We start from the raw sequence: 15,190 nt of genomic DNA, 5'->3' as shown, positions 1-15,190 counted from the left end.
TTTCTATTTTTGTATCATGTGGTCAGAAAAGATACTTGATATTATTTCAATTTTCTTAACTTTGTTAAAATTTGTATTGTGACCTAACATATATTCTTTCCTGAAGAATGTTCTAGGTGCACTTGAGAAGAATGTGTATTCTGCTGCTGTTGGGTAGAATGTTCTGTATATGTATGTTAGGTCCATTTGGTCAAGAATTAGTTCAAGTGCAATGTGTCTTTATTGATTTCCTGTCTGCATGATCTATTCATTGTAGACACTGAGATATTGAAGTTTTCTCCTATGGTTGTAATTGATGTCTGTTTTTCTTATCAGATCTGTTACTATTTATTTGATATATTTAGGTGCTTCAATGTTGGATGCATATATACTAACGATTGTTATATCTTCTTGATGAATCGACCCCTTTATCACTATGTAGTGACCTTCTTTGTCTTTTGTTATCATTTTTTACTTAAAATCCATTTTGTCTGATATAATTATAGCTACCCTTGTTCTTTTAGATTCCATTTGAATGAAATATCTTTTTCCTTCCTTTCACTTTCAGTCTACATATGTCCTTACAGCTGAAGTGATTCTCTTGTAGGCAGCATATAGTTGGGTCTTTGTTTTGTTGGGGGTTTTTTTATCCATTCATGTACTCTACGTCTTTTGATAAGATAATTTAATCCATTTAGATTTAGAGTAACTATTTATAGGTAAGAGCTGACTATTGTCATTTTGTTAATTGTTTTCTGGCTGTTTTGTAGTTCCTTTGTTCCTTTCTTCCTTTCTTACTGTCTTGTGATTTGATTTTATTGCAGTGCTATGCTTTCATTCCTTTCTCTTTATCTTTTGTGTTTTATGTTTTGCTCTATGGTTACCATGAGTCTTAAATAAAGCATCTTACAGTCATAACAATCTGTTTTAAGCTAACAGCTTGTTTGATTGCATTCCAAAAGCCTACAATTTTCCCCTACCCAATATTTTATGTTTTTGATGTCACAATTTACAACTTTTTGTGCTGTGTATCCATTTGCAAATTTTTGTAGCTATAGTTATTGTTAATACTTTTATCATTTAAACTTTATACTAAAATTAAAATTATTTACACAGCACCATTACAGTATTAGAGTACTCTGAATTTCTTATATACTTACCTTTACCAGTGAGTTTTATACTTTCATATATTTTCCTGTTACTAATTAGTGTCATTTTATTTCAACTTGAAGAACTCCCTATAGCGTTTATTATATGGCAAGTCTAGCGAATCTTTCATTTCATTCTTTGTATTCTTCAGCTCCAGAATTTCTGTTTGGTTTCTCTTCATAATTTTCATTTCTTTGTTCAACTTCTTGTTTGCTCATGTATTGTCTTCCTGATTTTGTTGTTTTCTATCTGTGTTCTCTTGTAGCTTCCTGAGTTTCTTAAAACAATTATTTTAAATTCTTCATGTGGAAATTCATAGATCTCCATTTCTCTGAGGTCAGTTACTAGAAAATTATTGTGTTTTGTTGATGACATGCTTTCTTTATTTTTTGTGTTCTTAAACTGCTATCTTCACATTTAACGAAGTAGTCACTTCTTCCAGACCTCACTGAGTGGCTTTGAGAGGAAAATATCTTCACTATTCAATCCACTAGCAAATCTGATGTTCTCTCAGAACTTTACTATGGATGTGTCCACTCCACACCTCTTGTTCCTTTGTGGGAACAAATTCCTAAGATTGTATGCCTTCTCCACATCCTGCAAAGCCAGGCCAGGTGCTGAGAGTCTCTCCTTTGTTTTCCCTAGGTGCCCTGAAATCTGTCCTTTCTCTCAATCCTGCAGAGACCAACTGGCTTTCTGCACATGCTCGCAAGCCATCTATAAAGGCTTACACTCACCATTCATAGGGTTGTATGCAGGGAGTTGCCCATGAGGGAGTAGGTGCCAGGGTCCCGCCCCGGCTGAGTCCAGGTTCCTGAGGGATGGACGTCGTCGGCGCAATGAGGGGAAAATAAAGAGGACGTGAGACTTGGGTTGGTGTTAGCAAGTCCGACTTTACTGTGCACAAGTGTTGTTTATATATTTTTCAGGATTAGTACAGAAATGGTTCTACAAATATTCTCAGAGAGATAAGGAAGTAAAAAAATAAGCACAAGAATATTTATTAGCATTCCATTCTATATAGCATAAGGTTAATGATCGTCTTCTCCGCAACTAACTAGTGTTTGTTGTCTCTAAGCTAAAAGAGATAGGTACCTAGACACCTGTTGTAATTCATGGTAAAGTTAAATCAAAGAGAGAAGGTCCAGGCCTCCAGACAGGACAGCTGTTTACATCCTGGGGGAGCCATCCCTGCCTCCCTCAATCATTTATGCCATTAGTGTAGATGGTTAATGGGAACAAAAGGCGACTCCAGGGTATCTTATCCCCAGGGCTATCTGCATTCTCAGCGGGCAGTTAAACATCTTTACATTTTCGCGCCCTTTAGGGGGTAAAAGCATTCCTTTGTCTTTTAGATTGTGGAGCTAACAGTCCCTTAAACACACTGCCAGAGAAAGTATCATTTTGTTAGTAAAGTAAAGGGCTGAAAAGCTAAGCTAAACTATATATCTTCAAGAATAAAAAACAGAAATAAGTATAGACATAACCTTGCTAGAAAGCATGCATATAATTCAGAAAATATCAGGAGTGTTGGCCGGCCATTCTTCACCGAGGGGCATCCCTGCACCTCTCGGCCCTTCTACTCATTAATTGTTTATTATTTATTGCTTTTAGGAGAAAACCTCTATAACATTTTAACAGAAAGCAGAAGGTCAAGAATAATATATAGACACTTCTTGATCATCCAATTAACCAGCAAACTTAGAAGGACGATGCATATATATATTTAGACAGAGAACTGGAGGGAGAAGGAAACATTAGCCAGATGGAGGCCATAAGCCTAATTCGACATCTTATCTGGACAGGATTCCTTTCTGCTTGTGTCAAATGGGACTGTGTGCTCCTCCGTTAATTAACTGAAAAATATCTTGAAAGTTACCTGCCGGTGGTCACCTTCTCTTACTATATCTAATTTTCCCGGGAGGTAGTGCCTCCCAAGCAGCCACCCAAAGGAGTGAAAACTGGAGGTAAAGAAAGGAAAAGGAATGAAGGGCAATTAGAAGCAGCACAGGTTTCAGAACTATGTGAGGGGCCGGCTGGTTATTCTTCACCAAGGGGCGACCCTGCACCCCTAGGCGTTAATCAGCTGGACCCTGTCAAACAGCCGATCAAATGATGTAGCCACGGCTCCCGGCAAGTAGGTGAGGCACAGACCTTTGGGGATGCCCCTGGATCAGCTGGGGGCTCCACAGGTGAGACATCCTAAGCCTCTCATAGGCAGGCTTCCTAATGGAGTCCACAAAGTGGTTAGTAACATTAGCGATCCTTTGATCTTTCTGAGCCCTGGTTCCTGTGCTCCAAGCCTCTCTCAACACCTTAGCCATGCCAATCACCTCAGTATTCTGGGTGGGGCAAGAGAGAGGTGACCCTCTTTGGCAGCATCCTACACAGTTGGGGAAGGTGCTCACTTACTACAGTCTCACTTTCCCCTATGGGGGAAATCATAGGCTGAGGGTGTGTCCCCTCTCTCTTGGCACTGAGTCATGCCGCCTTAGGGGAGAGATGGCACAGGTAAAGTGACACTGTTCTTCTTACCCTCTTCAGTGCATCTATTCTCCGATTTTTTGCTCCAAGTGTGCTGTACTCTCTCTGCTCGACTCCCAATCTCCCAAAAAAGACCTCTCATCCATAAGTGGTTATCAAAATCAATGTTCTGGAGAGGAGTTTATGGTAGAAAATTCTTATTCCACCATCTTGCTGATGTCACTCTCCAAATTCTGTCCTTTTAATCTTTCTTCTGGAAGGACTTCTGAAGCATGTCCTGCACATTACAAATTTATATCCAGAAATGGCAATTCTGCCTTAAATGCCAATTAAAATATTTTTCTCATCGTTATTCATTTCTGTTATTTATGTTTTAATTTATTTTTCATTCTGAATTTGTTTTCGTTTTATACTCTCTCTTATTTACAATGTCCTAAACATAGAAAAAAATAATTTCTAAAAAAATTTTTGTTCCTTTTCTGAAATTTCTTTCAAGTATTATTTTTTCTTCCAAGTATTTAAGGTGTTGCTCACTTTCTCTTAGTCTGAAAATACATCTCAAAAATCATTCCTTTTTAAAAAATGTCTTTAAATGAGAAGGGATTTAACCAAGTCTGAAATTTGTCGAGACAATTAAATTTAGTCTTTCTCGCCATTAAAAGGTCTTTATCTTGGAGGAGTAGAGTGTCAGATTCTTTTGATAAAGTAATAAAAGTCATAGTTACTATCCACAACAAATATTTGCAATGTTTGAAGCTTAAAGCACCATTTTCTACATAGCTCTCTTCTATACCATGGTACCCAAATTGGTAGCTAGTATATAAAAGATGGAAGTGGTGAGGGATTAAGATATGGACACCAACATCAAAATGTCTTTACTAGGAAGAAAATATTTATCATGGGATTTCATCTTATCCATGCCTGGGGAGCCCATGTCCTGGACACTGGAGCATAGTCTGAACACAGAGCAGGTAACAACACAGCAGATAGGATGGTGTAATCTAAAAAACATCTGGAGGGAAATGCAATTCAGAAAATGCTGTTACAACAGCTACCATGAGCAGAATATGATAAAAGATTTTGGAAAGTTGTATAACAACTACAGAAGTAAAGTAGGAATTAGTAAAATAACAGTTAGCTATATAGCAGGCTCTGTTTTAAGAACTTTCCAAATATTACTTCACTTAATCCTTATAAAAACTTTATGAGGACTTTTTATTAATATTCCCATTTTAAAGATGAGTAAGTATGTTAAATAACGGTTCACAATCAATCACAGCCAGTAAGTGGCAGAGCCAGGATTGAAAGCCAGCAAGAGCTCACAGTCTTCACCACAATCCTCTATAGAAAGGTAGTGATCTCTCTGCCGCAGGAGGTGCTATGTCATAGGATAACGACCATTAATCAGGACTTTCATAAAGATGACACATACATGAAGAGGACTAGATAACATCTAGGTCCATTCCATCTTTAAGAATCTAAAAAATCAAGAGAACTACCATCGGCATGCTAGATAAATAAAGTATAACTCCCATGCTAACCTTCCTCAGGTAGAATTCTGGAAAAAAATGAAATAGAATTCTTTTTCTTTGCCAAACTAACATTAAAAAGGCTTCAGTGTAGGCTGGAACTAAGACCATGAGCTTCATTGTTCCACAGTCCTTGTAGCTTTCAAGAAGTGGTTAGTTTGTGCTCAACAGCAGAGGACAGGGGCCCACATTCCAACAAAGAGGCTAGAATAGGTCAACCCAGAGTTTTGACCCTGGAGACACCTCTCTGGGAAACCCTCTTGCCCATCTTTCCTTCTAGGAAAGAACTCTGAGAACAATTCCTCTTGAGGACCACTGAGTCTCCTCAGGGCACAGCTGTAGGAGGGTGTAATGAGTCTCAACAATTACTCTGACTATGGCCAGAATGAAGACCCAAGGGAGTCATGTTTCAAAAGACCTTATAACCTAGCAAATAAATCTTCTCTGTGCTATGACCATCCCGCTTCCTTGAAGAGGAAACTGGAATCCTCGTCTTCAGGTTCCATCCAGGATAGATCTTTCTGCCTCTTCTGCTCCACAGTTGGGAAACTCAGGGTTCCTCTTTCCAAACCATCCCAGTCCTATCTCCTTTGCTGCAGGAACAGAGGACCCCCTCTCCAGACCTACTACTGACACTTTCTCCAGCATACCTGCCACCTGAGAGGAATATTAGCAGGTCTCGACCAGCTGACCGTAAACTTCCCTTTCGTGGAAGAGGAGTAAAGGCCACAGAACCAGGACACTTTTTGACAGCATCTGAGCTAACTCTCTAGGTATGGGCTGTGGACACTGGAGAACAATGGGGTCTTTATGACAGTGACATCAAGGGATAGAAAGCCAGCAAGTGCACTACCTGCATTATATCCTTTGACCTTCACAAAACCCCCAAGAGGTAAGCAGAATTATTTTGTCATTTTATCAGATGAAAAAAATGATGAACCGAATTGCCTAAAGTCAAACAGAGACAGAGTGGCAAAACTAGGACTCACATCTTGACTCCAGAACCCAAGTCCTCAAGCTCAGATGGATAAAGGTAGAGAGAAAGAGACAGACAGACAGACAGACAGAGAGTGGACCCTCCCCTTCTGATCGTGCTTCTCCTTGGTTTGTGTCCCAAAAAAGCAGGATGAGGAAGGGATAGTTCTGATTTGGTTATCTCAATACTGACTCTCTCCACCTCCTGAAGTAATATTGTTTGTGTGTGTGTGGGGGGGGGGGGGGTGCATGTGTGTACACTAGCATTCACACAAGTGCATTATCTTAGAGAGGAGCTAAGGACAACCCTCCTTCCACTCCCATATTCAATGGTGCATGCTAACAGGCTTCTTCAGGAAATTATGTTATTTCACTGTCAAAGCACTGAGTAGCTGAACTATTCAGAGTCTCACAGCTCTCAGAAGATGCCTCTTTGGTCTATTTGCTGCCCCCAAAGACAGGGGGAAGCACTTGGCCTCTTCTGTCCCTTCCAAACCTTCCTCTGCACCATCACACTCACGTGACGATATCTCAGAACATAAACATTTTCGAGGAAGGTGGATTTCAGTGACCCAGCATTGCCTGGGACTCTGGCTTACTTCTAGCAAACTGGAGGCTCTCTCTCTGCCTCTAGCATCCATGCTGAGGCATCCCCTGCTCCTCTCCCTGGGGGCATGTGGTTCTTTACCTCTTTCTCCAGGTTTTCTGCAGAACTCTTTTCTCCCCAGGATGACACGCTGACATCTGGCACTGAGGATCTCTGTCCTCAATCCCAGTACTCAGAAACTTCTCTGCTCTGATATCTTGTTTCTTTAGTTCCTGCATTGAGTATACCAACCACTTCTTTTCCATTGCTATTCTTACATTCTTTAATTATGTATCATTTTATTTCCTCGTGGCTGTCCTTGCACCAGAATATTATTCAAAATGTTGCCTTCTTGGTCAGTCATTTAATGTATAGGCCCAAATACCTATGTTTATATTAAACAAAAGGTTGTATATCTCTATTGCCAGAAAAGGTTAGTGCAACTCAAATCCACTAGACTATCTTCATACCTAATGAATAAAGTCCAAATTACTCGTGTTGGTCAAATCCCTCCACAGTATAAACCAAAACTTCTTTTTGTTATTGGATTCTTCCTGTTCCCTCACCTGTACCCTCAGCTCCTGATAAAGACATATAACACATTTCTCCCTGGAGTTGCCCTCCGTTGTCTGAATAATTTGCCTTGGAATTTTTCTCCATGATAAGGAAATTGAACTTCATCTGTTAGGTGATGGGCAGGCAATGAGTGGTTTTAAAGAGATGGACACAATCACATTTGTATTTTATAAATACAACTTTGAGTGCAGTAAACAGATGTCCCTATAAATAAGCCTGGGTAAGCATCATATGTGGCCTCTAGATTTCTCTTCCCAGTGGAAATAACTTCCATTTATTTTCAACCTCTTCACAAGGAACACAGAGAGTCTCCTACATTCACTGAAGAATGGACTTGAACCACCAGCTCCACGGCCACACTCTAGACTCGATTATCATTCAACATGTGAAATCTTTATTTTAAACTCTTTGTTTATTATAATATTATTAAAGTACCAGAATGACAAAGAGAAAAACATAATAAAAACTCATCATCCAGATTTAACAAATGTAACATTTGGTCATACTTGCCCCCAATTTTTTAAAGAAATAAATATTATAGATACATTTGAAACACCCTTTGTTCCCATTTAAATCTCATTTTTCTCCCTCTCACTCCAGCGATAACTAGAATTCTAGAGTTGATAGTATACTCCCAGGCAAGATTTATACTTTTACTACACACATGTGTATTATTTTATGTATTAAAATGTTCATATACTGTGTGATACAGAATATATCTTCCAGTAACTTGCTTTTTCCGTTATTTAAAAAAATTTATCCACATGAATTCGTTCACTTTCACTGTTGTGCAGCATTCATTAATAAGAAATTGGCGCAATTTACCTAACCATTCTTCTGTGGGTAGGCTACTTCCAAGTTTCCTCTATGATGGTATACATCCCCGTGAATGTCTTCATGAACAGAAGCTAGAGTTTCTCTAGGGTCTAATGTAGAAGCGGGACTGCTGGATCACAGGTGGATGAATTCCAGCTTTCCTAGAAATGGGCTAATTGCTCTTCAAATGGCAATACCAATTTTTCCACTTCTTCACAACATTTAAAATTGTCAGACCGCTATACTTTTACACGTTCCAAGATGGAGATTGTTCAATTTTGTTTTAATTTTGTGAAACATCTTTCTTTTCTTATTGGCCAGACCAGCTTTCCCTTCTATGACTTGCCTATTCTAGCCTGCTGCCCACTATTTCCTACTGGGTTTTTCATCTCTTTCCTACTAGTGTGAAGGACTTTTATGTATTCTGAATGCTAATCATTAATTGATACGTGTGTAGCAAATACCTCTTTCAATTCATGGCTCATCTTTTCCGTTCTTTTATGGTGTTTTCATACAAATGTTTCAATTTTAATGTAATTAAATTTTACAATATTTTCTCTTATGTTTTGTGTATTTTGTGCCTGGTGTAAGAAACTATTTCCTACCCTTATATCATAAACATATTTTCTCCTTTTTCTTCCAAAATTTTGTCATTTTGTTCCTTTCAATTAATCCTTTAGACGTTATTTTTCAGTATTATTTTTTATAAGTGAGTATCCAGTTATCCCATCACTCTTTACTAAAGACTCAGTCCATCCCTTTCCTGCCTGTAACTAAACCAACCTCTGTCATATACCAATTTCTGAAAAATGCTTGGTCTGTTCTGGGCTCTCTAGTCTGTTACATGGATCTATTTTTCAGTCCCTGTGCCAGTATAACTCCACTGTTCAAATTACCATAATAAATCATTTTGAGACGTGACAGGGTAATTCCTTTCTCCTTATTCTTTTTTTCTGAAATTGACTTAGTTCTTCTTGGCTCCTCATTCTTCTACATGAATTTTAGGATTAGTTTGGTAACCCTCGTGTTTAAAAGAAAACTGTGGTATTTTGATTGGCTTGCATCAAATTCTTAGATTAATTGGAGGAGAATTGACATTTTTACTGCATTGAGTACTTCCAATAACTGTGCTTATCTCCACATTATTTTATGTATTTTTTTCTTAAGAAAACTTCTGTAATATTTTATGCCAGTCTTAGAAGCTATTTGTTGGAATTATTTTAGATTATTTAAAATTTCTCTTGCTATGGTGAATGGGGAGTTTTTAAAAAGTAAATAATTTCTAATTTATTACTTTTATTTATGTATTAAGTACAGGAACAATACTGATTGTTTTTAATATTGATTTATATCCAATAAGCTTCCTAAAATTTATTAGTTTATCTATAGATTCCCTTGGATTTTCATTGTAGACGACCATAATTTCTGTGAATTTGCTCCATTTTGCTTCTTCTTTTCCAATTCTTATACAGAAGAATTTTTTTGTAGTGCTCTTTTCACAAAGAGGCTAACACTTCAATTAGATCTGCATCCCCAGTCCTAGCATATAATTCACATGTGTACACTGAGAATCGGTGATTGAATTAATTATAAATTGAATTTATTGTTGAATAGAAGTTCTTTAGAAAAATTAGTGAATTACGTAGGCTATCCTAGACTATAATAACAAATAGATCACAAAATATATAATTGTGTAAACAGAATAAAAGTTTATTTCTCTCCTATGTAACAGTCCCAGTGGGTGACCTCTTGGTGGATGATGGCTCTCCTGGATGTGGAGAACTAGGGACACAGGCAGTTTCCATTATATGACTCCTCCATTCCATTTAGTCTCCTGACCATTTGCATTCAGTTGGCCCAATGGGAAAGAGAGCATGGAGGAAGCCCAGAACTGGAACACATGGATGGGTTACCTAGATCTCAGTCACATAATAACACCTGAGTGCAAGGGAGCCTGGGAGATGTAGTCGAGGTGAGTGCCCACAAAGAGAACGATGTGGAAATTTGAGTGAGCAGCTAGTAGTCTCTGCCACAAGTAGTATGGTCACAAAGTGCAAGATGGACCAAAGAGAAGGGAACCAATGGTTAAGCAGTTAAGGGAATATTACAGTATTTCAGGTAGAAAATAATGATGGTCAAAACTAAAGCTCTGAGACAATAAGTAGAAAAGTTATGTAAGAATTATTTTAAATGACGAGTGAACAAGATCAGACATAGCAGTGAGCGATAAACTGGATGAGTGCGCCTATGAGCTCTCCATATATGGGGAACCCATAACATAAACCTGGATACAATTCAAGAAGTTTTGAGTGAAAACTTATTGGTGCATAAAATGAACAATATCCACAATAATCTCTCTGGAGGAGATAAAAATTAAAAAGATATGGTTTTCCTGTTCAAAAAAAAAGCTTGCAGACTACTTAGATTGGATATGCAGCATATGGGATTTGCTCAGACGTGTTACAGTATGACAAATGTGGAAATATAGGGAAGAGAGACAAAGCCTACAGATGCACACCTGAGAGTCTACTAAGAGGTAGTTGAAGCCACTATGGAGCTGCGTGAGTCACCAAAATAAATAATGAAACAGAGGAAGGGGAAAACAAGTATTGTGCTTATATATATTTAAAGGATTGGAAAAGAGATAAAATCTATCAAAGAGATAGTAAAAATATGGTTTGAAAATGGAACACCTGGGGAGGAATTTCATTGGACTTGCTTTGCAGGACCTATTCCCAGTTGTCTTTCTGATTTACAATCTTCTAAGACAAGTATAGTCACCTGATACCACCTGGGCTCTGGAATCACTCTGAGATTATTCAGTGGAACAATTTCTAATTGTCCAGGATGCTCCTTGTACAACACATTCTTTGTGCTGGAGTGCTTTCTTCAAATACTCCAAAATGCTGTCCTTTCCTTATCATATGTAATAAAAATAGTGTGCCAACCTGGTTTCTCCATTAAGTTGTAAGGTCCCTGAGAGCAGAGGCTGTCATATATGTTGAATAAATGGATAAATAAACTATATTTTTCACATGTTCATGATTGTTCCACGAGATCTGGCAGAGTATCTAGCACATGTCAATTGAAAGGCAATTATTTGATAAGTTATTAAATCCTTGGTGGTTGGGTAATGGTGCTGGGATCAGAAGGATGGGCACCTCTGACTCACATCGCTCACTTCTCAGACAAAAGTGTCAATGGCTATCTGACAATTAGTCCAACTGATGAACAGGGATTATTTCCCCCCAAATATTGGCTATCTTTGGGTTTATTACACCTAGGTATAAACACAAGTAATCAAATGTGCTAGATAAAGTTACACAGTAACTTCACTAATAATTCTTTTCTTCTTTCTTCTTTCTTTCTTCTTCCCTCTCCCCTTTTAGAACCTAACAGCCATGAGGGAAAGAAACCAATCCTCCACCCTGGAATTCATCCTCCTGGGAGTTACGAGTCAGCAGAAACAGGAAGATTTCTTCTTCATCCTCTTCTTATTCATTTACCCAACCACGTTGATTGGAAACCTGCTCATCATCTTGGCCATTCGCTCTGACATTCACCTTCACAACCCCATGTATTTTCTCCTTGCCAACCTCTCCTTTGTCGACATCTTCTTCTCCTCTGTAACACTCCCTAAGACGCTGATGAACTACCTCCTGAACACCAAAGCCATCTCCTTTGGGGGATGCCTAACACAGATGTATTTCATGATTGCCTTGGCTAACACAGATAGCTATATGTTGGCTGCGATGGCATATGATCGTGCTGTGGCCATCAGCCGCCCGCTTCATTACACAACAATTATGAGCCCACGATCTTGTGTCCTGCTAGTTGTTGGATCTTGGGTGGTTGGAAATGCCAATGCCCTCCCCCACACTCTGCTCACAGCTAAGTTGTCCTTCTGTGGAAACCAGAAAGTGGCCAATTTCTACTGTGACATTGTCCCTTTGCTCAAGCTATCCTGTTCTGACATCCAATTTAATGTGAAAATGATGTACTTAGGGGTTGGTGTTTTTTCTGTGCCATTACTATGCATTATCATCTCCTATCTTTGGGTCTTTTCCACAGTCTTACGGGTTCCATCCACCAAAGGTGTGCGTAAAGCCTTCTCCACCTGCGGTTCCCACCTCACAGTCGTTTCTTTGTATTATGGGACAGTCATGGGTATGTATTCCCGCCCTCTAATTAGTTACACTCTAAAGGATGCAGTGATAACTGTGATGTACATGACAGTGACCCCAATGTTAAATCCCTTCATCTATAGTCTGAGAAATCGGGACATGAAAGCTGCCCTGGGGAAACTCTTCAGCAAGAGAATCTCCTCATAACCAGTGTGAGATCATAATGGAGCCTGCAGTCTCCAATGACGATGTACTTGTAAATCCATCCCCAATGTCCTCCCCCTCCAAGAAGCCACCTTTGATCTTTACACTAGAAATTCTTCTTCTCAAAACGTTGTAACAATTTATGAGACACGTTATTGATATACATTTCTACTCCTTTTGGCAGAGTGGCAGCACAAAATATTGGGTTTATGTCCGGGCTTTACGTTGACTATCAGAGTAAAGTAGGGAAAGAATGAGGCTCAGCTTCTATATCTACATGTAGGAATAATAATATCTGCCCAGCCACTGTCATAAGGTGTGAGGATTGCAATAATTCATACTTCGAAGGCTATAAATCACTATTCACATGTCATTTTTATTGGATTACTATTTAATCACCCCTACTATGCTTACAAGCCTCTTAACATAGGAGCTGTCTTAACACATCACTGTACCTTTCAGTGATTTTCAAGACTGTACCAAACAGTCTTGGTCATATAAAGTGCACCCAAAGAATATTTGTGGAAAGTAGAATGAATGAATGAAAATATCAGTCTCTGAAATGTAATCTGATAATGATTATACATAATCATACCGGACACTACCCATCCATCATATACCTGGTATGTCAATTAGGATCCATTCTGGAAATATAAACCACAGCACGTATGTTTAAAGCAAGAAGATTTAATACAAGAAATTACATACATAGGTGTATCTTGAAAAAGAATAAAGGTAAAATTTAAAAAACAGACAAATGCTGAGGTAACCCAGAGACTATAAACTGCAGAAAGAAGCTACATCCTCCAGACCTGGAAGAAATGGCTATATTCCTAGAAATAAAGGATACCCACTCTTTCCACTTCTATTCAAAATAGTACTAGAAGTCCTAGCCAGAGACATTGGTCAAGAAAAATAAATAAAAGGCATCAAAATTGGAAAAGAAGAAACAAAAGAATCTCTGTTTGCAGATGATATGGTCTTATATATAAAACACCCTAAGGACTATATTTTTTTAAAAAACTGTTAGAACTAATAAACAAATTCAGTAAAGTTGCAGGATACAAAATTAACACACACAAATAAATCATGTTTCTGTAACTTACAATAAACTATCAGAAAGAGAATTTTTTAAAAAATGCATTTACAACAGCACCAAAAAGAATAAAATATTTAGGAATAAACTTAGCTATGACGGTGAAAGACATATACACTGAAAACTATAAAACATTAATGAAAGAAATTAAAGAAGACACAAATAAAGGGAAAGACATTCTGTATTCATGGCTTGAAAAGCTTAATTTGTGAAAATATCCATACTACTACAGATTCAATGCAATCCCTATCAAAATCCCAATGACATTTTCTATATGAATAGAAAAAAACAGTTCTGCAATGTATATGGAACCAAAAAAGACCACAAATACCCAAAACAATCTTGAGAAAGAACAAAGCTGGAAGCATCACATGTACTCATTTCAAACTATATTACAAAGCTATAATATTAAAAAAACAGTATGGTACTGGCATGAAGACAGATCTATAGACCAGTGGAAGAGAATAGAGGGCCTAAAAATAAATCCATGCATATACAGTCAACTGATCTTTGATAAAGTTGCCAAGAATATACAAAGTGGAAAGGATACTCTGTTCAACAAATGATATTGGGAAAACTGGAAATCCACATGCAAGAGAATGAAATTACACATGTATCTTACACTATACAGAAAAATCAACTCAATATGCATTAAAGACTTAAACGAAAGATATGAAAGTAAGACGCCTAGAAGGAAACACAGGGGAAAGCTTTATGACATTAACTTCGCAGTGATTTCTTGGATATGACACCAAAAGCATAGACCACAAAAGCAAAAATAGACAAATGGGACTACATCAAACTACAAAGCTTCTGCACAGCAAAGGAAACAATCAACAGACTGAAAAGTCAACTTATAGAATGGGAGAAAATATTTTCAAAGCATATATCTGATAAAGGGTTAATTTCAAAATATGTTAGGAAATCCCACAACACAGTAGCAAAAAAAAAGAACCTAATAACTCAATTTAAAAATGGGCTGAGGAGGGGCAGGCCCCGTGGCCAAGTGGTTAAGTTCACACACTCTGCTTCAGTGGCCCAGGGTTTCACTGGTTCGGATCCTGGGCACCGCTTGTCAGGCTACTCTGGGGCGGCATCCCACATGCCACAACCAGAAGGACCCATAACTTAAATATACAACTACATACTGGGGGAATTTGGGGAGAAGAAGCAGAGAAAAAGAAAAAGATTCGCAACAGTTGTTAGCTCAAGTGACAATCTTTAAAAAGAAAAAATGGGCTGAGGAATTGAATAGACATTTCTCCAAAGAAGATATACAAATTGTCAACATGTATATGAAAAGATGCTCAAAGATGCTCAACATCACTAATCAGAGAAATGCAAATCAAAACCACGATGAGATATCACCTCACATCAGTAAGGATGCAGAGATATTGAACCCCTGCACACTGTTGTTGGGAATGTAAAATGGGGCAGCCTCTATGAAAAATAGTATGGAGGATTCTCAAAAAATTAAAAATATAACTACCATATGATCCAGCAAACCCACTTCTAGGTATTTATCCAAAAGAATTGAAATCAGAATCTCAAGGAGACATTTACAGTCCCATGTTCATTGCAGCATTATTCACAAAAGCCAAGAGATGACAACAACATAATTGCCCATCAACAGATGAGTGGAAAAAGAAACTGGTGTATACATACAGCGAAT

At 38.0% G+C, this 15,190-nt stretch overlaps 1 protein-coding gene across 7 annotated transcripts in view; it reads left to right on the top strand.

The window, feature by feature from the left end:
• The window catches only part of LOC103566591 (olfactory receptor 1A1-like), a 70,017-nt gene extending 56,544 nt beyond the window's left edge, over positions 1-13,473 (top strand). For 3 of the 7 annotated variants that reach the window (XM_070560873.1, XM_070560874.1, XM_070560872.1), the window contains 2 exons: positions 5,741-6,033; positions 11,484-13,473. In XM_070560873.1, coding sequence (XP_070416974.1) covers positions 11,496-12,425 — 930 coding nt within the window. In that variant the 5' untranslated portion in view covers positions 5,741-6,033; positions 11,484-11,495 and the 3' untranslated portion in view covers positions 12,426-13,473. Of the gene's footprint in view, positions 1-5,740; positions 6,034-9,826; positions 10,067-11,483 lie in introns of all 7 variants that reach the window. The other 4 variants (XM_070560871.1, XM_070560877.1, XM_070560876.1 and 1 more) reach the window with 2 other exon arrangements.
• The last annotated feature ends 1,717 nt before the right edge of the window (positions 13,474-15,190 follow it).

This window comes from Equus przewalskii, chromosome 10 (genome assembly GCF_037783145.1).
Source record: "Equus przewalskii isolate Varuska chromosome 10, EquPr2, whole genome shotgun sequence".
Classification (NCBI taxonomy): domain Eukaryota; kingdom Metazoa; phylum Chordata; class Mammalia; order Perissodactyla; family Equidae; genus Equus; species Equus przewalskii.
The sequence above is the reverse complement of the archived record's forward strand: the minus strand, read 5'-3'. Positions and strand labels throughout refer to the sequence as shown.